This window comes from Narcine bancroftii, chromosome 2, assembly GCF_036971445.1.
Source record: "Narcine bancroftii isolate sNarBan1 chromosome 2, sNarBan1.hap1, whole genome shotgun sequence".
In the NCBI taxonomy this organism is placed as follows: domain Eukaryota; kingdom Metazoa; phylum Chordata; class Chondrichthyes; order Torpediniformes; family Narcinidae; genus Narcine; species Narcine bancroftii.
In genome coordinates, this window is record NC_091470.1 from 245,219,394 (window position 1) to 245,244,649 (window position 25,256).

A 25,256-nucleotide genomic window follows, 5' to 3' on the forward strand; every position below is an offset into this window, starting at 1 on the left:
GCTGCTCAGCACTGCTTCTATTGCAAGAATAATTCTGCCTAATGAACCAAGACAAGAAGGTTGCACTTGACTTAGAAATGCATCGAAGGTGCCACACTTGAGTACATATTCATACATACAAAGGTTAATATTATCACAGAGATAATTGCGGTTATTACTAACCCTAATAAGACCTGCCTAGAAAAACATAAGCAGGTTAATTTGTGATTTCCTTCCTTATTCAGAGGCAAATTAAGTGTCAAGTGGCTAATATGAAACATATTTCATTTTATGAGCTTTTAATTTAATTTTACTTCTTACTATTGATGCGACTAGAAAGATGCTGGTTCTATCCAGATTATCCAGATCTGTGTAAACCTTTTTGGACCCAATTTTTGATAACTGAGATCACAAGATTCTGAGTGGGGGTTGTCAACAATACCAGGGGATATCCATACTCAAATTCTCAGAGCTTGATACACAAATAGCCCCCTTTAATCTCCTTAATGCACACAGAGATTACATCAGATTTATTACCTAGCTCCGGGCACATTTGCTCTGTAATTACAAGTCTGCAATGGCAGTCTGATTCGAAAAGTATTTGTAAAATATTAGGCATCTGTTTAGTGCTCAGTTAAGTGGGTTAAAAATGATTCCTTCTGTTCACTATGGAGGACTTGCTTTAAAACAATTTCATTTTTTCTTCAAATCCATGTAATTACAGTGTGGTAACTGATTGCAATGCGTATGGATGATGCCATCTAAATATCATGACTCATTTCCCACCATATTAAGTTTGATTTCCTTGTAAATAAAGATGTCTGATCATCCCAAGAAATGAAGTCTGATCTGTAAATATGATTAAGCACTGACTGTGACGCTTTGCACTGAAGAGATTTAAATGCTGCCCTCAAAGCGCTTGTGTGATGAAAGTGTCATATTTCTTTAATTCTTTCCTGGACATCAATATGATTTGAACCCCTCCAGGACAAGGAAATCCCATTCCTAACTGTTCAAGTTCAACGCAATGGCTGTGACTGTAGTGTATACTGTGAAAGAAGCAAATATGTGGAGGTGCAGCTCAATAAGTATTCAAACATAAACTAGAGCACAATATTTTTGGAAACAAAATTTGGAACTGTGCCCATTGGTCACAGTAAATATGCATCAAATACTTTGGGTATTCCTTTATATTATTAATTTAATATTGAGTTAGAAGTATCATACTTGAAGATTAAACATGACTCAGGGGAATGTACATCTGCCTCAGCTCATTTGCTTCTGAAATACTCAGACATAGTTTTCTTATTCTTAAGACAACAAATCTGGTTCCTGGCAGGCCTCCATAAATGTACTCATCCAACATTTTGCTGCCTGCAACAAAGTATTATTTGCCCATCGTCAAACTCTGATAATCCAGCACATTTAGGACATTGGTGGTACTACACAAGTGTTCCCCCAACCCCACTCTATTTATTTATTTATTTAAAATACATGTTAATGATACAAATTTTCCAGTGAAAAGAGAGTAGGAAATATTGAAGCATTCCGGACCCTGGCTCCAACTATAAACTTACTGACCCCTGGTGTCTGAGACCCAACCCCAGCCAAAAATGCAGTTCACGGTCCAGACCCTGACACCAGCATATTCTGGATCTTTGCCTGCACATCCACTGGCACTCTGGATCCCCAACTCCCATTCAGGATTAATGAGTGAGCCAGATGCTAGAATGGTGAGATTTCTGAACAACAGGATACAGGATTATTGGAGTTTTACGGTATCCCTGCAACTACAGACCTACAATGGCTTTCAGTTCACATCAATGCTAAAATTATCATATTTAATTTCCTCCACTCACTCACTCCTTCCTATCTCTGTCATTCCCCCAAGATATACAACTTTACATTCCTCCACTTCTGCCAGGTTAACAATATTCCTCTTCCCTCAACCAGTATTCATGAGCATTCTAGATCTAAGCTGGAATTCATTCCCCAAATCTCTTCTCTTCACTTCTCTTTCCTTCTTTAAGATGTTGCTAAAAATCTTCTGCTTGGCCAAGCTTTGAACGTGTTAATTTGTATTTAATTACATTTCTATGTAGCTTTTTGTGTTTAATCTTCCCAAATAAATGCATAGATTGGTGTTATATGATAACATGAACTGTACACTTTTAATTCAGCTTCATTTGATGGGTCGATTTTTACCTCAGCAATAGCATTCCTTGCTATTTTTGAAGGCAGAAAATCCCTGCATGCAAAGTAAATGATTTCACTCTGATTAATCCTTTGGTTTTCAGTGAGATACTAATACCTGGGGTGGGTGGTTTTCCTTTATTGGATTGTGGGAGCCATAAAATTCTCCTTCCTTGTAGAACTAACTAGCCTACTTGCTAGTGTAAAGGTGGTTAAGACCACAGAAAGAGCAGAGCCATTAATCAGCCTGTGATTTTGTTTGATACTTCCTTCTGTAATACTCTCCGAATGACAAGTGCGACAAAGCGAACAACATGTCAATTGATGCTCTAATAGCAGAGATTCATGAATATATTTCAGTGCTTATTTCATTACCATAAGCAAGGCAGGATGTGACCTGAGCATTATGCTGTATCTGAGGCATAGCACTTGACTCAATGCCACATTGATTGCATTTGTTAATCAATTCTAATGAAACAAAATCAGTGGCTCTTCAATAAACACATCTAGTGCATTAGAAATGCAGCTAACCATAAAATGGTGAAATCTATATGCATTAAAACATTTGTAAGCATTGTCCTATTGTTTGCTATAAATCTAATGTAGTAAATTTATCTCCTTCTGTATGCAACTTAAATTTCCTATCTCATGCACTCTCATTCACTTTTCTATCATCTTCCTTTAAGCCCACCGCTGTACAACATGTGTTACTTTGCAAAGATGACATTCTCATCAATCATCTTGTGCTTGTTTATGCAGACAGCAGAGACCATGGAAATGTAGCATAAAATTTTCATTGTACATAATAGTGGAGTTTCAGGAGATTCTGTAACTTTACAAAACAGCATCAAGTGTAATGATGAGAAATTTCATGCCAATTGTGGTCTCGGAAAAATCTTTCATCTTACTTGCTTTCTTCATAAACTATTATCACGAACTTCAATGTGTCTTTGATTTCAACAATGTTATTTAAACACCAGTTGTATCCCATTAGCACCATTTCTAATATCAAGAAAATCCAATCCATATTAAATTCAGATCCTATCATTATGTTACTACATGATATCATAAATCTGAAATGTTTGAGATTTTGCTTTTCCCAATTGAAAGACAAACACAGAATATTATTAAATAATGCTATAGTTCATCCTTTGCAGGGAGGTGAAAATCAACAAGACATTAAATGACCTGACCCACAATAAATTATTTGGTAGAACTCATCTCAGTATGAAGTTACAAGCATCCAAATCATCTCCCCTTGAAAGGGAATGCACCATTAGTTAAAGTGTAAATAGCAGTAGAACATTAGTTGACATCTCCAGAATCAGAAACCATCCCTTATTGACCAGATTCATAAAGGCACACAGAAAGATTGTCAAAAGTCCTGCAGCTGCATATCTTTAATCGATTTCTAATATGAATGAATTATAATTCTGATGAATTATAATGTTTGATGTCTAGCTACAATTACAGCAGAATAACATTGTGGTCCACTGCTAATCTGCTAATATTTGTGGTTACAGAATGTCAATATACTTACTGTTCTTTGCAATCCATGTGAAATACTATCACATGGATTGCAAAGAACAAATTAGTTTGAATTTGAATTTGAATATTGGACCATGAATTCACTAAATTCATTTTTGAGGAGGTTGCGAGAAAGGTGAGGGTATTCCTTAGACCCACGTCAATACTGTAATTCCTACTCGTTCCACTCTGACTTCGCCTCCTAGTCCTAACAACCCACTTTCCAGGGCCAAAATGCATCTGCTGTTTGTGTTGCAGCCAGCCAACATCCTTGTGGAAACCAGCAAGCTGCCTCTTCAGTGCTGAACAAGCATTCAGAAGTTACTGACCCAAACAGCATGAGATGATTGATTAGTGCACTCAACTAAAGCTGAGGAAATGGCAAACCAGTGACTGTAGGGCCTTATACACATTGAGCAGGCACTAGCCTTCAGCCACAGCACAATGGAGACAAGGCCTTTGCCAGCAGATAAATATTTAAACATACCCCCACCACAGGGACTAGAAATTTTAGATGAGCGATAAAGAGTGGAGAGTGAATGGTTTATGACAATTTGGTTGATTCAACATTCCATAACATCCTTATTGTATTCTCATATTGATTTTTTTTTCAAAGATAGGTTTTTGTTTTCCCTCATTAAATACAGTTCTATATATCATAAAAGCCTATTTATCTTAAGTTATGTTCCATTAATTACTATAGACACTGTGGCGCTAGATTGGCTGTTATTTTGCACAATGCAAGATTCGATGAACAACAAAACAATCAGCTGTTCTACATTTACTGATAATTATGGAAAGGGAGCACATCTTACAACTGTTGCACTATAGTGTCTTATGTCTGCATGAAAGAACAGGTGACATCTCAGTTTAATGTTTCATCAAAAGGTGGTCTCCTCTGACAGTGCAGTGCTCTTCCGTGCAATGACAGCTGAAATAGTACCCTCTCAAACAGTGGATGTATGTTGAATCCATAATGTTGCAACCTGGTAGAAAACATTGCCAATTGATCTGTTCCAACTATCTGTATTGTACAGAAGCTAAAGTATGGCAGCAATCATCCAACTGTTTCAGCAGCTAGATTTTCTCCCTGCACTAACATTATTGTAAAAAGTGATTTATCACATCTGCAAATGGCATTGCTATAGGCAAAGTAAAGGGAACTCCAAGTGGTCTACAGGTGCCTGCTCATTTTTCTGAAAGGAAAATTGATATTAAAATTATTACTATATTGGAGTAATTGGCTCCAAACAGTTTCTGGTCTGTGATTTTCACTGCCTCCGGTGCATATTCAGCTGTTGGGTGTGGGTTAAGCCTTTGCATAGAGATGCAAGGTCCTCATGTGCATCAGCAACAGTAAAGTCAGGCATATGTGACAAAATGGATACACACACTGCTCAAGGTATAGACTTACTGAGCACAACTAGGGACAGGGAACATTGCTGGACTATTCCTCAGAACATAGTGGAACTCTCCTATTTGTGACATCCTGCATTGTTTGAGTTATGAGAATCTCAGATTCAGTAGGCTCCAGAATTAATTTACACCTTGATTATTAGGGAACAATTAAGCTTCCAGTAGCGAACAGATGCAGATCCCAGCACATCCAGCTTTATATTAGGTTAACATACAGTATATTCTGGAGAAAACAGTGTATGTGAAAGAAGGTCAGTTGCTTTCATCTATTTATTTCTTATTTGAAATCTAAGTATCTATAATCAATTTTAATTAAAACATTGTTGCCCATATATGAACCATTTTTAATATACCCTTGGAATGTGATCAGAGTCATGCCGCATGGAAACGGGCCCTTTGATCCACTGAGCTGATATCAATAATCAAGCATCCATTTACATAATCCATTTTTATTCTCTACACATTCCTATCAACTTCCCTATCAATTTAACCATCCTGTATGTCTACATATAAGTTTAAGCATTCATTAGTCAAGAATCCAGTTGTAAATCCCAACCCCACAGGTTGTAATATTTTTAATTTTCAAGACTAAGTTTTAAGAAGCAGTGGCAACAAGCGACAACAGAAGATGTAGTGTAAAATCAGGGCTGCGGACAGATTCCAACACCTTCTGGAGGAATATACTTTCCCTATGTTCCCATTAATATTCCAAATTACTTTGAATACTTCGTCTATGATTTCTCTACTAAGGGATATTGCAACCTAGATCCCTCAGTTTTATTTTGCTGAGTTTAGTCCATCCTTATCCTCTTGTATTCCAAAAAAAAAGACACTATTTGTCCAATTTTCTTCCAAGCTACAATTTTCCATTCTGGGCAAATCTTTCCTGCAACATAGTGACAACACCCAAGGAGAATTCTTGAACTTTGGTCTAACAAGTGTGGTATGCAGTTCTAGCGTAACACCTTTCTCCTATATCCTCTGTATTAGCTAATGAAAGAAAGCATTCTGCACGTCTTCCTAAATAATTATGGATCCACCTTGCAACTTTTAAGGATCAGTGGGCATAAACTTTAAGAAACAAAATCAATCACAATTCGCTTTTTGCTACTGAAAACAATTTGATCCAATTGACGGTCTTCCTTTGACCAGCTTGTCACATAATATCTTGTCAAAAACCTTGCTATAATCCATATGTAGACCACAACAAATGCACTGCCTTCATCATCTCTCCATGTTATCTTCTGTATAATCTGAAGGAGAGTGTAAATCAAAATATAGAATTCAACATCTAATGTACAGAAACTGAAATAAAGGATAATAGGCAAGTGGTTAGTAGGCATGAGACATTAAGAAATAAGTTTAAACTTTTATTTTCCCAATTTTGCATTGTAATTAAAATTTTAAGTTTTGAGATCTTATATTTATAAAAGTAAATTTCCAGTGCAGGTGACAGTGCTTGGCAGTTTTTTTTCAGAACCTTCAAACAATAGAACACAAAGCACAGAAACAGGCCTTTCTAGTCTGTGTGAAAATATTTTTCTGCCTGATCCCTCCTTGACCATATCCATCCATATACATGCCCAATTTTTCTCTTAAATGTCAAAATTAAGCCTGCATTTACCAGTTCAGCTGGCAACTCGTTGCACGATCCCATGAAACTTCATGAAGAAGTTCCCCTCATGTGTCTTTTAAACCTTTCCCCTTTCTCCCTCAACCCATGTCCTCCAGTTTTTAATCTCACCTAACCTCAGTGGAAAAAACCCTATCTCTAATAATCTATTCTCTATATATAATAATCAATAATACCCATCATAATTTTATATACCTCTATCAAATGTCTCATTCTTCTGCACTCCAGGGAACAAAGTCTTAACCTGTTCAACCTTTCCCTGTAACTTTCATCAAGTCCTGGTAATGTCCTTAAATCTCCTCTGCACTCTTTCAACCTTATTGATAACCTTCCTGTAATTAGATGACCAAAACTGCACACAATCTTCCAAATTTGGCCTCATCAATGTCTTGTACAACTTCACCATTACATCCCAACTTTGACACTCAGTGCTTTGATTTATGAAGGCTAATATGACAAAAACTCTCTTTACGACCCTATCTGTGATCCACATTTATGGAATTATTTCCAGATCTCTCTGTTCTACCATACTCCTCAATGTCCTACCATTTATAATTATGTCCTACCTTGGTTGGTCCTTCCAAAGTGCAACTTCTCACATTTGACTACATTAAATTCCATCTGCCATTTTTCATCCCATTTTTCCAAATGGTGCAGATCCCTCTGCAAGCTTTGAAACCCTTCCTCGCTGTCCATTACACCTCCAATCTTTGTATCAACTACAAACTTGCAGATCCAATTTATCACATTATCAGCCAGATCATTGATATCTAATTAAATTACTCACTTTTTCTTAAATTTACAAGGCACAACTTTTTTTTAGCATTAAAGTAGCAGAATTTTGCACCCTTACTTGACATGAATGTTAAGTTTCTTATTCTGATGCTATCAGTATAAATGTTGTTGGTGCAACAGTAAGGTAACTCTCGCCATTGTTCATTGTAAAGAATCAGGGCCAATATTTAAAAACAAACTGTGATACTGAAATAAAGAGTACTACAAATTTGGTTTATCTGCCTAGAGCAGATAAGCAACTCATCATAAAATTTTTATTAAATACTTTGCTTTACCAAGGTCCATCAGTAGAGTGACGAATTGTACTTACATGTGCAGCGGGGCAAGAGGTGATGGTTCATAGTGGTAGCGCCCCTCATGATGTCTGGCATCAATTGGAACAGGTGGGTGGAAGGAGGGGAAAAGTGGGTGCGGAGCTACAAAGTGAACAAAAACAAGTGGAAAATTTAGAGGCAAATCTTAGAAGTCCACTTAACTATTATAATCACATAATTACATTGAATTTCATCTGCAAGTCAACATTACAATTGCAAATGTTTTTAGAAGATCAGCACTTGTTTATCTTAACACTTATTATCATTTCACCTTAGGCAACTTTAATGCAATTTAATTGACTTAGTAGCAGTACCTTCACCTCAGGTTTGGGGATCAAATCCCACTCCAGAGAGTTGAGTACAATCCAATGTTCAATTTAATACTTACTGCATGTTCTACCTTTTAATAAAGCAGTAAACAGAGGTCACATCACTGATAAATAAAATGATCTTGTGCACATTTTTGGAGAAGAACAGATGAGTTCTTCTGATGTCCTGGCAAATCACTTAACCAGCAGTAGTCTATATTATCAGATCATTTTTTTTCCCATTACTGTTCAAGGAAGTTGGCTCCATGCAAAGTGGTTTCAATATTTGAAACCTTCTAACAGTGAATGGATTTTACAAGTACTTCATTTGTTGTGTTTTGGATCTTCATAGGTTTTGAAGAGCAATGATAATGCTCTTTCGCATAAAAGAATCTAAGATGGATTAGTGGCAGAAAAGATCAATGATCTCCAATGATCTGGTGATTTGATACAATGGTAAAACATGTTAAAGTTTTGTCTGTTCTGCCAGTTAAATGGTAACAGGGTGTAAAGTTATACATTTACAATTTTGTCATTGGGGTGGTTGGTTGTTGAAAAAAAGGCCGAACCAGCTTTTTAAAAAAAAATCAGAGCTAAGTTCTAAAAATATCTAAGTATAATTCGACAGCAGTTTGCCAACTCACTAGGCATTACTGAGAATTTATTATCATATACATGAGTACAATGGACAGATGCACCAAAAGTATTACTTGCTGCAGCCACACATGTATATAAGCCACTCCAAATTGTATAAATTGTACCATAATGAAACTTGAGACAAAAAAAGGATAATAAATATAAAAGGGTAGTGAGGGTAAAACTGCAGTTTGTGAAAAAAAAGGTGAGAATGTGAGTTTTAAAATGTTAAGAGAGAGATACAGAGAGAAAGATAAAAAGAGAGAGAGAGAGAGAGAGAGAGAGAGAGAGAGAGAAGGGGACAGAGAGTTAAAGCGGTGGTTCTGAACCTTTTTTGCCCTAGGCCCCACTTAAATTTTTCAGAAAAAGACGTAAGCCTCGCCATTAGCCGAAACAAGTTATATATTCAAAAGAAGTTTTAATTAAATCATTTACTGCAAGTGATTTCAATGCAATTAAGATTGGGAATACACTGGAACACATATTTCATATTCAACTACTATTTCAATATGTCAACCATCTCAAACACACATTCAACAATTGTCGTCACTTCAGTGGGAACCTTGCCCCTGGCTCTGGCTGCAGATTTTTTTTTTGATTCGAGGGACTAATTTTATTTAGTTTCATCCTTAAATCTCCACGTTTTGTAATTTCCAGTTCGTTTATTTTAGCTTGTAGCAAATCATTAACAGCTCTGAAGCCACATTCTACTAAATAAGATGATGGAAAATGCATCAATAGTTCCCTTGCTAAAGAAGTCAAGTTTGGGTATTTTTTTTCGATCTCGTTAGACAGCCACATCATGATTTCTTTCACTTTGAACAAAGTTGCAACTCAGATAACTCCTCTTGCTATTGCACTGAAACTTGATCAGTCCACCAGCAATGGTTGAGTTAATCAAGAGGGAAAATCCATTGCCTTTAAATCACAAAATCCATCATTGAAGTCGGTAACCAACATTTTCAAACAGACAACAATGACATTTGTAGCAGCATTAGTTACCTCACACTTACTCAACTAATAGAATTGACTGAAATTTCTTGCAGAAATATTCCTTTGGCATAATTCTAGACGTGGCATGAATCCAATTACCTTTGTTTTTTCATCAGCACGTGTCATATTTGCTACTTGGAGTTGCTTGTTCAATGTACCTAGTTTCTAAAAATTGTCCGTCAAAGTAACTCACATGAGCTTTGCCATTTGTTGTTAGCCAGAGCTTCATTTCAGGTTTGTCCTTCAAAAACTCGTTGAGGAGATCAAACAGTTCCATAAACCTTTTAAAGCAATTTCCCTTTGACAACCACCTTACTTCATTGTGAAACAATAATCTCACATGTTCTGCACTTTTATTGACACAAAACTGCTTAAACAGACATTCACATTTGGCATTAAGCTTTGATAGCATTTGATAAACTTGATCACAGAATGCAGAACAGGGGTAAATTTCTTGGTAACTAAGTTTTCTCGGTGGATAACACAATGCACAACCAACATGTTTTGATTTTCTTCCTTCATTAATTTTAAACATCCTGTTTTTTTTATTACCTATCATAGCAGATGCACCATCTGCAGCACAAGATACAAATTTTCCTTTTGGTATTTCATTTTCACCCAAATAACTTTTAACTTGCTGTACATATCAACTGCAGTAGTGGTGGTTTCTAACGATTCACAAAGCAACATCTCTTCTTGAAACTCTTCCTGATCCAAATATCTCACATATGCCAATAACAGAGCCTCACTGTCCTGTACGGTAGATTCATCCAGTTGTATTGAGAACTTTTGTTATTTCATCTACTCAATAAGCTGTTTTTCAACATCTTGATCCATGTCATCTATTCTTCTGCAGACCATACTCAAAGGTGTTGCTTGGACATCTTTGTCATCCTTTTGCAGAAATGTTTTGAGAAGCAGTGATACTGCAGGTTTAATCAGTTCCTCCCCAATTTATGAATCTTCCCATGTTTTGCTACCAGCAGAGAAAATACAGCTTCAAGGATACAATTCAGAGCTGTAGTTTGCTCAGCGAATAATGAAGTGATTTTGATCTATTTTCAAACTTCTCTTTCAGTGATTTAGAATATTCCAAATTTGAATGGACATGGTTAGGATGTTTTACCTTCAAATGAACTTAAAGAGTCTGCTTTCATTGTTTCATTTGTCAAAGTCTGTTGGCATAATAGGCAAAAAGGTTCATCGTGTACAGCAGGTATAAACCCAAACTTCAAGAACTCCTCTGAATATTGACGAACCTCTTGCTTGCTTGATCTGCTCATTTTGAATATACAACAGCTTGAGCTCCCTGAAACAGATTAATATAACAGCGCAAATGATCTGAAACAGATTAATCAGTATTTTATAATGTCTTAGAATTGAAAAATGTAATAAAAGTAATGATCAAATCAATTACTGACCCTAAAAAAACCCATAAAAAAACACTAGCGCGGTTTCTGATTTTTTTCTCGCAGAGAATGCATCAAAACTGCGCTAACCTCGTGCTTTACTTTCTGGGGTTCCTACTTTTTTCCTATTTTGGCATCTCAATCAGGCTGGCACCTGGGGCAGGACCCCCCCCCCTCCAACCCGCCACCCCTGCAGTGCCCAAAGATATACAGGTACACATCTCACTCACTACTGAACTGAAAAAGTAAAGCGGTATGGATGGAGACATGATTGTTAAGATAATATGGAATCCTCATTGCCAATGAGATCATTTGAAACAGATGATAATAACACCAGACAGAAAAAATATAATTATAACATTGACCAAGGATAACAACAATTAAAATACGAGAAACAATGGAGAAACAACACAGAAACATTGGAAGAGCAAAAACACATTATGAAAATAAAAAGAACAAAGTGATTTTACTTGAAAGTTACCACAATTGTGTGGTACTGACAGTGTTGCCAAGTCACATCTTTCACACCAACATAAACGAGTTTATTTTTTCAAGCGAACCTTTTAATTACTTTCCAAAATATGCCCTTGTTTCAGCAGTGTGGGGCATAGACCCACCTTGAGAATCTGTGAGCTAAAGAGAGGAAGAGTTAGAGGGGGGGAAAGAGTTAGAGGGAGGAAAGAGAGGGAGGAAAGAGTTGGAGGGTGGAAAGAGGGAGGGGTAAAGTAGGAGGAGGAAAGGGGGAAGGGGAAAGGGGAGGGGGAAAGGGGGAGGGGGGAAAGGGAAAGAGGAAAGGGGGGTGGGAGAGAGGAAAGGAGGAGGAAGAGCATGCGAGAGGCCAAGAGAGCTAGAGAGGCAGAGAGCTAGAGAGAGAGTGTTGCACCATCAATTACTCAAAGATCGAGGCTGAGATATTAATAGGGTTTTGTGCACTAAAGAAAAAAGGCACATTCATACAGCTCAACTGTCCTGCACTGAGGAGGGGGCTGTGGGACAGTGGGGGGGGGGGGTCACAGGTACAGTAGGCCAATGGGTGTACCTGACCAGTCAATGCATACAACAGTGGTTTACCACAGAGTGATGGAGACAGAGAGCCAGAGCCATAGAGCACTAGAGGGAGAGTGCTACAAGGAAAGTGCAACAGAGAGTTAGAGAGAGGGGAAGAGGAAGCAAGAGAGAGATTCAGATTTATTGTAAAGGTTCCATTATTGTCATGTAATACTACATTTAGAATGTCGCGTGCATGAAATTCTTCAACCTTTGTCTACTGTCAGGCAGACAGAGAGTTGCCACTTTGTCCAGTGCCCCTTACAGAAACCTACAGCAGCTGGTGTTCCTGGGCAATCTCCCCTCCAAGTACTGAGCAGTCCTGTGTGCAGAGTACATACATGGCATCACATACAACCCTGAGATTCCTTTTTCCTGTGGGTGCCACAGAATTACCACCAATTGGTAGTGCAAAGAATAAACTGGACAGAGCATAAAATGTAAACAAACAAAGAAGTGTAAACAGATAACAAATGTCCAGAGGAGGTTTACTAAGTTGATCCCTGGGATGAAGGGGTTGACTTATGATGAAAGATTAAATCATCTAGGATTGCATTCGCTCGAGTTCAGAAGAATGAAAGGAGATCTTATAGAAACATATAGGATTATGAAGGGTATGGATAGGATAGATGTAGGAAGGTTTTTTGAGCTGGCCGGGGAAATTAAAACGAGAGGACACAGTCTCAAGAATCAGGGGAGTAGATTTAGGACAGAGATGAGGAAAAATAGTTTTTCCCAGAGAGTAATGAATGTTTGGAATTCTCTAACCAGGGAAGTGGTTGAGGCTGCCTCATTAAACATATTTAAAATTCGGTTAGATAAATTTTTACATGATAGAGGAATTATGGGATATGGGGAGAAGGCAGGTAGGTGGAGTTAGGTCATAAATTAGATCAGCCATGATCGTATTGAATGGCGGAGCAGGCTCAATGGGCCATTTTTGGCCTACTCCTGTTCCTACTTCCTATGTAAACAAACTGACTGCGCAATACAGAGAGAACAAAAAGAAAATCAATAAATTGGACAAGTAAGACTCTTTAAATGAGTATCTGATTGAGGAATTTCTTGTTGAGTACACTGATAATGGAGGGGTAATTGTTCTTGAACCTGGTGGTGTGAATCTTGAGGCATCTATACCTCTTTCTTGATGGCAGCAGCAAGAACAGACTGTGTGCTGGGTGGTGAGGGTTTTTTCCAATTTTTTATTTATTACTATCAATAACAATATATACAAATATCCATCATTAAAATTTACCCAATTACATTTTTATTCCCCCCTCCCACCCTCCCCACCCCCATAATGTAAAGTAAGAAATAAAAAGAAGAAAAATAAATAAACAATAAAGGAAGAAAAGAAAAAGAAATCATGTCGTCCAAAATTCCATATTTAAATATTTTTGTACTTGTGTCTTATCATTTTAAGAGATGGAGGTCTGAAATCAGCAGTTTCTAATAAATACTATGTATGGTTCCAAAATTTGTTCATATAAAGTATGTTTGTTTTTTAGATTGTAGGTCATTTTTTCTAATGGAACACACTAGTTAATTTCTATGTACCATTGTTATATTTTTAAGATTACCTCTGTTTTCCAAGTTATCATTATGCACTTTTTTGCTGCTGCAAGCCCAATCATCGTAAATTTTAGGCCTAATTCTTTGTCTTTTATGTTGTTTAACAGGAAGGTTTCTGGATCTTTTGGTATCTTATTTTTTGTAATTCTATTTAATATTAAGTTTAAATCCTCCCAAAAAATCTTCACTTTTGTACATGTCCAAATTACGTGTAATATTGTTCCAATTATTTGTTTACAATGGAAGCATCTGTCCGATATTGTTGGATTCCACTCCTTTACCTCTTGAGGTGTAACATACAGTATATGTAGCCAATTGTATTGTATCATATGAAACCAAGTATTTATTGTATTACTCATGGTTCCTGTGCATAGTTCCTCCCATGTTTCTTGGTGGTGAGGGTTTTCGATGATTGCTGCTGCTCTCCAACAGCAGTGTTCCCTGTAGATGTACTCAATAGTGGGGAGGGTTTTGCTTGTGATGTCCTGGGCTGTGTCTCACTACCTTTTGAAGGGCTTTACGCTCAGAGGTATTGGTGTTTCCATACCAGACCATGATGCAGACAGTCAGCACACTCTCCATCACACCCCTGTAGAAATTTGCCAGTGTTTCTGGTGTCATATCAAACCTCCGCAAACTCCTGAGGAAGTAGAGGTACTGATGTGCTTTCCTCATGATGCCATTAGTGTGTTGGGTCCAAGAAAGATCCTCTGAGATAGTGACTCCCAAGAACTTAAATTTGCTCACCCTCTCCACCTTTGATCCCCCAATGATCACTGGATTATATACCTCTGGCTTTCCTTTCCTGATCAACAATCAACTCCTTAATTTTAGTGACACTGAGTGCAAGGTTGTTGTTGGTGCACCATTCAGCCAAGTTTTTATTCTCCATCCTGTATGCTAACTTATCCCCTTCCTTTATACAACCCACTACCATGGTATTATCGGCAAATTTGTAGATGGTGTTATTGTCATACAGAGCCATACAATCGTAGGTGTAAAGTGAGAAGAGGCCAAGAATACAGCCTTGTGGTGCTTCGGTACTGATGGAGATTGTGGAGGAGAAATTCTTACCAATCTTCACTGATTGTCATCTGGAGGAGAGGAAATCCATAATCTAATTACACTGTGGGGTGTTAACTCCCAGTTAGATAAAGAGAGCTAGAGAAAGAGAGAGAGAGAGCAAGAAAGAGCAAGAAAGACCTGGGGGGGGGAGGGGGGAGAGAGAGAGAGAGAGAGAGAACCACATTCCATTCTCTTGTTTATAATTCAGCAAGACAAAGGCTGTTTATGAAATCCTTAGTGAGCAAAAAAAAATTAAAGACTCATAACCATTGGGTAAGAGACAAAACCCTGATTAACAAATTCCAAGAGAATCCTAAGAAACATGTACTTATATGGTGAAAGTTTGTTTCACTGTTCAGGAAAACTATGTTTGTCTGCATAAAAATGCAAAGACACAAGCCAGACTCCCTTGTGGTGAGACTAGTTGTGGCAGTGCTTTTTGCTGCAATGGAGTTCTCACACTTTGCAAAGTGAATTAAAATAGCAAAGTGAAAATTTGCACCTGTATTTGTCTTTATCAATTAACCTCAGGTCCACTTTAACACAGGAACTTGATAGTTGTTGAAAAAAAATTGTTCTTCAATGTGGAGCTGCCGGATTTCAGGCTTCTACAACTTCTGCGTTAAGGTAGGGGCAAGAAGAGACCATAACCAGTGTGATGGGGATCCTTTATGATGCCTGCTGCCTTCCTGAGGCAATGCCTCACATAGATGTCTTCAGAACCTCATCTAAACTTCACAATGTAACTGAACAATCAACAAATATTCACTGTCTGAGAATTATCAACCCATTTTATGGTAATTTAAACCTTGTGAATCTTTAAAACATGAAATTATTTATGCAAGGTAATTGGCAATTTTTAGAACAGATTAGTTGTAATGATAATGCATCAGAAGAAATGACGTAAACAGATCTAAAATAACAAGAACAAGGAAATCACACCCTATTCATGCTGAAAATACCATAAATTCTTCCTTCTATGGACTTGCAGAAATAATAGACAGGTAGTGCTAATGGAATACTGACAGAACATAATCCTCAACAATCAGCTCTAATTTATAAAAAAATCAATACTTCAACAAAAAACAAAATTTCTAAATGCCGATGGAATTGCAGAGAAAACTGCAGCACAAGTGGAGATCGTTGAGTGCAAGTAATCTGCCAGGTATTCTGGCTGCCAACCTTGCCAGCCTCTTCCTCCTATCGAAACCCTTCGTTTTTGGTCTTTTAAATAATTTAAGTTTTAAAATTACTTACAACATGAGAGAAGCCAATTCTGGGTATTGAAGCCTCTGCCGCACAATTTCCCCTCAACAAGTATAACTTTTTAGATTCTGTTGGGAGGGATGATATATCATTGACAAGTTGAGATGGTTACATCTCTGGTGCAGAGCCTGGCCCCCGGCTCAGAAGGGAAGGGGGGAGAAAGAGGAGACTAATGGCATAGATAGGAGGATGATTAACCCATCAACCCCCTAGTCTTTGGAAGGTGGGAGGAAACCGGAACACCCAAGCAGGTATCAATCAGGGAGAATGTATAAGCTCTTTACAGAACAACACTGGATTTGAACCTGGGTCACTGACTTTAATAATATTAAGCTAACAGTGCCACCCAATCACCTGAAAACATAACAGGGTAGATTAATTAATGGCTCAAACAGAAATAATCTAACACTTATCACAGAGAAGTGGTTGCAAACTGACCAGGTTGGGAAATAAATACTTAACTTTTAGAAGAGGTAGACAAAAAATGAAAAAGGATATAAGGTAACTCTGAAATAAAGAATAGGTTGAAGTCAGCAGAGAAGAAGTATCTTAGTGCAGGAAATCCATAAGATAAAGGAGCAGAAAAAGGCTATTCGGACCATTGAGACCACTCTAACATTCCATCATGAACTGGTTCTCCCATTTTGCCCGACTCCTCTGCCTCTTTCCCATAACCCTTGATACCCTGACTGTTCAGATACCTCTTAATCTCGGTCTTAAATATACCTAACAACTTGGCCTCTACGGCCATGTGTGGTCGCAAATTCCAGAGCTTCACCACTTTCTGACTAAATCAATTTCTCCATATATCTATTTTAAATGGGCATCCACCAACAACCATATAACAATTACAGCACGGAAACAGGCCAATTTGGCCCTTCTAGTCTACACTGATCCAAGTACCTTCCTCTAATCCCACTTACCACCACTCTGCCCATATCCCTCCATCTCCCTCCCATCCATATACTTATTCAACTCTTTCTTAAATGACAAAATTGACCCTGCCTCCACCACCTTTCCTGGAAGCCCATTCCACACAGTAACCACTCTCTTGAGTAAAGAAGTTCCCCCTCATGTTACTCCTAAACCTTTGCCCTTCAACTCTCAACCCATGACCTCTTGTATCCATCTCTCCTACTCTCAATGGGAAAAGCCTTTCTACATCAACTCTATCTACCCCTCTCATTATCTTAAACACCTCTATCAAATCCCCTCTCAGCCTTCTACGTTCCAAGGAATCCTGAAGTTGTGCCCCATTGTCCTAGATTCCCATACCATGGGAAACAACACTGCCACATCCACTCTGTCTAGGCCTTTCAAGATTCAAAATACTTCAATGAGATCCCCCCTCATTTGTCTGAACCTCAAGAGCCATTGAACATTTCTAATATCCTAATACCTTCATTCCAGGAATCATTCTTGTGAATCTCCTCTAAATCCTCTCCTTTATTAAATATTGTGCATCCTTTCTTAAATATTCAGCCCAAAACTGTACCCAGTACTCCAGGTCAGGCCTCACCAGTGCCTTTTAAAGCCTTAACATCACATCCCTACTATCCTATTCTCCCCGCTATGAATGCCAATCAGGAGTTTAGCAAAGAAAAAAACAAAGGACAGAACATTTTGATTGCAGTTGTGCATACATCAAACAGTAGTATAAATTAACAACTGCAACCACGGGACCAACATGAAGGACTTGGGACCATAGAGTGCAGGGAACCAGCTGAGATGAATGTGTTTTAAAAAGAGTGTGGAGGACAACTGAAGGATTAAACGGAGTGTGGCTTGTGGGAATGAGTACTTGAGATAATTAGCAAGGACCAATAAAAGAAGAGGAAGCTAAAGAAATGCGGCCAGTGAATGAGTGGCTTAGGGTAGGAGTGAGACTAAGAGGCTTTGGCAGAACAGAGGCTGAGGGCAAGCTCAATTCCAAGAAGGTAAAGTCTTTGATTTTAAGGTAGGAAGAGTTATTGGAGAGAGCTAGGGCATTGGAATGCTCAGAGTGCAGGATGTGGGAAATCTGGACAGCACAATTGTCCCTGATGACTGCACTTGCATGAGATGCATCTAGCTGCAGCTCCTGTTAGGAAGCTGGAGCTGAATGAATTCTGCATCATTGGGGAGGCACAGATAGTTATAGAGAGGACCTTCAGGGAGACAGTCATCCCTAAAAGGCAGGAGTCAAATAACTAGGTGACTGTTAGAAGAGGGAAGGGGGGAGAGGCAGACAGTACAAAGCACCCCTGTGGGCGTTCCCCTCAACAAGTATAACTTTTTAGATTCTGTTGGGAGGGATGATATATCATTGACAAGTTGAGATGGTTACATCTCTGGTGCAGAGCCTGGCCCCCGGCTCAGAAGGGAAGGGGGGAAAAAGAGGAGACTAATGGCATAGATAGGAGGAAGGATGAGGTCCTGAAGAGGGAATACAAGGAGTTAAGAAAAAGTTAAAAAATTAAAAAGCAGGACCCTCAAAGCTGATAATCTCAGGACTGCTGCCTGTGCCTTGCACCAGAGAGGGTAGGAACAGGAAGTTGTGGCAGATGATTGCGTGGCTGAAGGGTTGGTGCAGAAGTTCCGATTTCTGGATCATTGGGATCTCTTTTGGGGAAGTCTGACCCATTCAAAAAGGACAGGCTGCATCTGAATTGGAGGGGGAACCAATATCCTGGTGGACAGGTTTGCTAGAGGAGTTGGGGAGGGTTTAAATTAGTTTGGCAGTGAGGTGGGGGGGGGGGGGCGGGGGTGGAAATTAGAATGTGAGTACAGAGATTAGGATAGAAGGACAAAAACATGATGCTATGTGAGGAAGGGACAGGCAGGGGACAAAACAAAAAGGTAGCCAGTTAGAGGATTTGAAATGCATCTATTTCAACGCTAGAAATATTAGGAATAAAGAGGTTGAACTTGCAGCATGGATCAATACGTGGAACCATGATGTTGTAGCCATTATTGAAACTTGGCTGGAGGAAGGGCAGGATGGGCTGATTCAGGTCCTGGGGTTTAGATGTTTTGAAAAGAATAGGATGGGAGGTTGAAAAGGTGGTGGGGGTGCAGTAGTATTTCTGATCAGGGATAGTATCATGGGTATAGAAAGGGAGGACTCTGCAGAGGGAGTGTCCACTGAGTCAGTGTGGGTGGAAGTCAGAAATAGGAAGGGAGCAATCACTGTACTGGAAGTAGCCCTTGGGATACTGAGGAGCAGATAAGGAGGGAGATTTTAGAATGGAGCGGGAAATACTGGGTTGTAGTTATGGGGATTTCAACTTCTCTAATATTGACTGACACCTACTGACTGCAAGGGGATAGATGGGGCTGAATTTGTGATGTATGTTCAAGAAAGATTCCTGACACAGTATGTGGTCCGGCCGACGAGAGGAGGGGCCATACTGGATCTGATTCTTGGGAATGAACCTGGTCAGGTGGCAGACTGCTTGGTAGAGAGCATTTTGGTGAGAGTGACCACAACTCCCTTAGCTTCAACATAGCAATGGAAAAGTATGAAAACAGTCAAAATGGGAAAGTGCTTAACTGGGGAAGAGCTAATCATGAAGGGATGAGGCAGGAACTAGCGAGAATAAATTGGAATCAGATGTTTCAGGTGAAATCACAGAGGTAATGTGGAGGAAGTTTATGGACCACTTGTGCAGGGTTCAAGATAAGCTTGTCCCACTGGGACAAGGAAAAGATGTTAGGAAAAGGGATCCATGGCTGATGAAAAAGGTCAGGCAACTGGTCAAGAGGAAGAAGGAAATATACATTAGATATAGGAAGCAAGAAACAGGAAGGGCTCATGAGAAGTATATGGTAGCCAGGAAGGAGTTTAAGAAAGAACTTGAGAGAATTCTAAGGGGAGAAAGGCCTTGGCATGTAGAATTAAGGAGAACCCCCAGGCATTCTCTGTGTATGTGAAGAACAGAAGAATAACAAGAATGAAGGTTGGGCTTTTAAAAGATAAAGGAGGCAACATGTACCTGGAGGCAGAGGAATTGAGGAGGTCCTAAATGAATTATTTGTGTCAGTATTCACAAGAGAAAAGGACCTTGATCACAGTGAGGTCGAAATTAAATAGGCCTGTGTGTTGGACAATGTGGAGATAAAGGAAATGGAAGTGTTGGATCTTCTTTAAAAAAATCTAGATGGCAGACGTGATATATCCCATATATTTGCTGTGGGAAGTGAGAAAAGAGATAGCTGGAGCAGTAGCTATAGGTCAGAGATTTTGAAAATGGCATATGTTGTCCCCTTGTTTAAAAAAGGTAATGGGGAGAATCCTGGGAATTATAGACCGGTGAGTCGAACATCAGTGGTGTGCAAACTAATGGAGAGGATTCTTAAGGATAAGATCCAAGAGCATTTGGAGAAGTGGAGTCAACTCGAGGATAGTCAGAATGGCTTTGTGAAGGGAAGGTCATACCTCACAAATCCAATTGAGTTTTTTGAGGCGGTAACAAAAGAAATTGATAAGGGTAGAGCAGTAAATGTGGTTGGTCTATGTGGATTTTAGCAAGGCATTTGACAAGGTTCCCCACGAGAAACTCATCAAGAAAGACATGAGGCTTGGGATCAGTGGAACCTTATCTGTGTGGGTAAAAAAATTGGCTTGTAGGAAGAAAGCAGAGAGTAGTAGTGTAGGCAGAAAGTATTCTACCTGGAGGTCTGTGACTCGTGGATCTGTTCTGGGGCCCCTGCTCTTTGTGATTTTTATAAATGACCTGGATGAAGAAGCAGAAGGATGGAACAGTTGGAAGATTTGTGGATGGAACTAAAGGTTGTCAATGGTTACAAGAAGATTATAGATAGGATGCAGAGTTGGACAGGAAAGTGGCATATGAATTTTAATCTGGATAAGTGTGAGGTGATGCATTTTGGAAGGACAAACGAGAAGGCTAAGTACAGGGTTAATGGTCGGTTACTTAAGACTGTATATGAACAGAGGGACGGACCTTGGGGTTCAAATCCATACATTCCTCAAGGTCGCTGCACATGTTGATAGGATAGTTAATAAGGTCTATGGAATGCTGGGATTCATTAATAGGGGGATTGAGTTCAAGAGTAGAGAGGTCATATTGCAACTCTACAAATTTTTGGTAAGACCACACTTTTTAAAAAATTTTTTTTATTTTTCACACCATAAACCACATTGACCATGATACATACATTTTCCTTTTCAAATATATACAGTGTCATTTTCTCCCCCCTCCCTCCTCCCATCCCACCCTCCCTACCTCCCCCCCATCCATTTAAAGTACAAAATCTAAGATACATTAAACCAGTCAAACAATGTTGTCATTCAATAAAAATAAACAAGAAATTCCACTGAGTCAATTCTTTTCATTTCCTTCTCCTTTCGTTAATTTAGGTAGTGAATGTCCCCGGTAGGTTTTCTCTATTGTGTTTCATGTAAGGCTCCCATATTTGTTCAAATATTTCAATATTATTTATTAAACTATATATTATTTTTTCTAATGGAATACATTTATTCATTTCTATATACCATTGTTGTATTTTCAAATTATCTTCCAATTTCCAGGTTGACATAATACATTTTTTTGCTACGGCTAGAGCTATCTTAACAAATCTTTTTTGTGCACCATCCAAATCAATTCCAAATTCTTTGTTTTTTATGTTACTTAGGAGGAAGATCTCTGGATTTTTTGGTATATTGTTTTCTGTAATTTTATTTAATATCTGGTTTAGATCTTCCCAAAATTTTTCTACTTTCTCACATGTCCAGATTGCATGAATTGTTGTTCCCATTTCTTTTTTACATCGAAAACATCTGTCAGATACTGTTGGGTCCCATTTATTTAACTTTTGAGGTGTAATGTATAGCCTGTGTATCCAGTTATATTGTATCATACGTAACCTCGTATTTATTGTATTTATGTTCCAGAACATAACTTCTCCCATGTTTCCTTTTTTATCTTTATATTTAAATCTTGTTCCCATTTTTGTTTAGTTTTACCATTTGTTTCCTCATTCTCCTTTTCTTGCAGTTTAATATACATATTTGTTATAAATCTTTTGATTATCATTGTATCTGTAATCACATATTCAAAGTTACTTCCCTCTGGTAACCTCAGACTGCTTCCTAATTTGTCCTTCAAGTAGGATCTCAATTGGTAATATGCCAGCACTGTATCTTGAGTTATATTGTATTTATCTTTCATTTGTTCAAAGGATAATAATCTATTTCCTGAAAAACAATTTTCTATTCTTTTGATCCCTTTTTTCTCCCATTCTCTAAAGGAAAGGTTATCTATTGTAAAAGGGAGTAACTGATTTTGCATCAATGTTAGTTTTGGTAATTGGTAATTTGTTTTATTCCTTTCTACATGAATCTTCTTCCAAATATTGAGTAGATGATGTAATACTGGAGAACTCCTACGTTGTACCAATTTTGTGTTCAGGTATCTTTTCCCCTATTTTATCTAGTTCTAATCTAGTCCAATCTGGCTTTTCCCTTGTTTGGTAAAAATCTGATAGGTATCTTAGTTGTGTGGCTCTATAATAATTTTTAAAGTTTGGCAGTTGTAAGCCTCCTTGTTTATACCATTCTGTTAATTTATCTAGTGCTATCCTCGGTTTCCCCCCTTTCCATAAAAATTTCCTTATTATTTTCTTTAACTCCTTCAAGAATTTCTCTGTCAAGTGTATTGGCAATGCCTGAAATAGGTATAATATCCTTGGGAAAATGTTCATTTTAATACAGTTTATCCTTCCTATTAGTGTTAATGGTAAATCTTTCCAATGCTCTAAATCATCCTGTAATTTTTTCATTAGTGGATAATAATTGAGTTTATATAGATGGCCGAGATTTTTATTTATTTGTACACCTAGGTATCTTATTGCTTGCATTTGCCATCTGAATGGTGATTCCTTCTTAAATTTTGAGAAATCCGCATTATTCATTGGCATTGCTTCACTTTTATTTGCGTTAATCTTGTAGCCCGACACTTCTCCATATTCCTTCAATTTCTTATATTATTCTTTTATTGATAGTTCTGGTTCTGTTAAGTATACTATAACATCATTCGCAAATAAACTGATTTTATATTCCTTGTCTTTTATTTTTATCCCTTTTATATTATTTTCTGTGGTAAGACCACACTTAGAGTATTGTGTTCCATTCTGGTCACCTCATTCTAGGAAGGATGTGCAAGCTTTGGAGAAGGTGCAGAGATGATTTACTAGAAAGTTGCCTGGATTGGAAAACAAGTCTTATGAGATAAGGTTAGCAGAATTGGGACTTTTCTCTTTGGTGCATAGAAGGATGAGAGGAGACTTGATAGAGATCTACAAGATTATGAGAGGCATAGACAGGGTGAACAGCCAGCTCCTGTTTCCCAGGGCAGGATCAGCAAACACCAGAGGACTTGTGTACAAAGTTAAGGGAGAGAGGTTTAGGGGAGATATTTGGGTTTTTTCTTAACAGAGTTGTGGATGCCTGGAATGCCTTGCCGGGGATGTTGCTGGAGACTGAAACACTGGGGGAATTTAAGAGACTCTTAGACACATGGATGAAAGAAAAATAGAGGATTACGGGGTAGGGAGGGTTTAGTACTTTTTTTAAGGAAGGAATATATGGGTCAACACAACATCAGGGGCTGAAGGGCCTGTACAGTGCTGTATTATTCAACATAAGAAGTGCATGTAACAAGGGTATTGAATCATGGAAAACATTAATCTATAGGTAATTTGGATAAAATGAGTAGTAATAATGTGGGAAATCAATTTAAGTGGCGTACAAAGGACAAGAGATGGTTTTCATGATCAATGTGTTAAGGGAACAATAACAGAGTCATTTTTTTAGATTTTGAAATGTGTAATGAGAAAGGGTTAATTGATGCTTTGACAGTTAAGGGATCTTCAGGGAACAGTGATTGTAATATCATAGTTCAGTATTTCATACAAAGATTGAGACAGTTCATTCTGAAACCATAGATTTTAACCTGACTAAAGCAAACAGTGAAGAAATGAAGAAAGGTGGGACAAAAGTTAGAAGGTTCAACAGTTTAAAAAAAGCAAATATTACCTTTTAAAGAAATGATACATGGCTTACAAATAAAAGTTTCCATGAAAATACAAACACTGACAGGAAAGGTGATCTAACCATGGCTAACAATGTAAGTTAAAGATAGTACAAGATCAAATAAAAAGACTTACATAACCAAAAAAATTTGAAAAGTACGACAGTTTTAAGGGACTTAACAGAAGAAATGTCAAGTTGATGTTTCCCATAGTTATGGTGTTGAGAACAGCAAAAACGAACCTCAAAATCAGAAGCAAGCCATTCAGAACAAATATTAAAAGAAAATTATTCACCTAACGGATCATGAATCTTTGGAATTTTCTGATCCAGAGGGCTGTGGAGGTGGAGTCACATTATATTCAAGATGGGTTAACAGATTTTTAGATATTAAGAGAATTAAGGATTAAAGGTAAAGGTTCCATTATTATATGTAAGAAAATGGAAACAAGATGAAAATGGTTTTACTGAAGACCAGAAATGGCACCAAGGGATGAAAGGCAAGCACCTGCTTCTTCTTAGGTTCTTTTTTTTTGGATGGCTTTGATTCAATTGGTATTCACAATCTTACCAGTCTATTCCAAATCCTAACCACTCTGCATTTTATTTCCATGGGGGTGCTGGTCTTTTAGCTCCTGGTGCTTTTTATTTGCTTTTTAGCCACTGGAAACTTTCCCTTCATTTTTTTTTAAAAAACTTGATGGTTTTTAATACTGTCATCAACATTCTTCTTTCCTCTTCTGCTCTAAGGACACCATATTGCTTCAATCTTGAACCTACTGCAGTTAATCTTTTCTGTATTCCTCGCAAGCATTCATGGCCTTCCTACAAATACATTTGGAATAATTTCCTTCCTTAGTACAAGTTGTCTTTTCCTAGAATGCACATTATATAATCTGTAAGTGCACAGGCTGTAATGATCCTAAGCTCCAAAAGAGAAATTGTGTGTCAGAGCTCTGACCAGCTCCCAACCTCACCACCAATGACCCTTCACAATAGAATAGCTTTTGGCACTCAATGTCATAACAAACTGTATGGATAAAATGGCAATATGAATCAACATCAATAGAC

The 25,256-nt window shown here is 38.0% G+C and overlaps 1 protein-coding gene and 1 long non-coding RNA gene across 11 annotated transcripts in view; one reads left to right on the forward strand and one right to left on the reverse strand.

Moving 5' to 3' along the window:
• LOC138755194 (transcriptional activator GLI3-like) overlaps nt 1–25,256 on the reverse strand; it is a 469,347-nt gene that overhangs the window by 138,735 nt on the left and 305,356 nt on the right. For 3 of the 6 annotated variants that reach the window (XM_069920695.1, XM_069920694.1, XM_069920696.1), the window contains one exon: nt 7,854–7,959. In XM_069920695.1, the coding sequence (XP_069776796.1) occupies nt 7,854–7,959 (106 nt within the window). Of the gene's footprint in view, nt 1–7,853; nt 7,960–10,920; nt 11,104–11,763; nt 11,837–12,242; nt 12,373–25,256 lie in introns of those variants that run through there. The other 3 variants (XM_069920697.1, XM_069920698.1, XM_069920699.1) reach the window with 3 other exon arrangements.
• LOC138755197 (uncharacterized) overlaps nt 5,237–25,256 on the forward strand; it is a 65,894-nt gene continuing 45,874 nt past the window's right edge. For 3 of the 5 annotated variants that reach the window (XR_011352104.1, XR_011352108.1, XR_011352105.1), the window contains exon 1: nt 5,237–5,366. This is a non-coding gene — a long non-coding RNA (uncharacterized lncRNA). Of the gene's footprint in view, nt 5,367–7,822; nt 7,927–15,434; nt 15,515–25,256 lie in introns of all 5 variants that reach the window. The other 2 variants (XR_011352107.1, XR_011352106.1) reach the window with 2 other exon arrangements.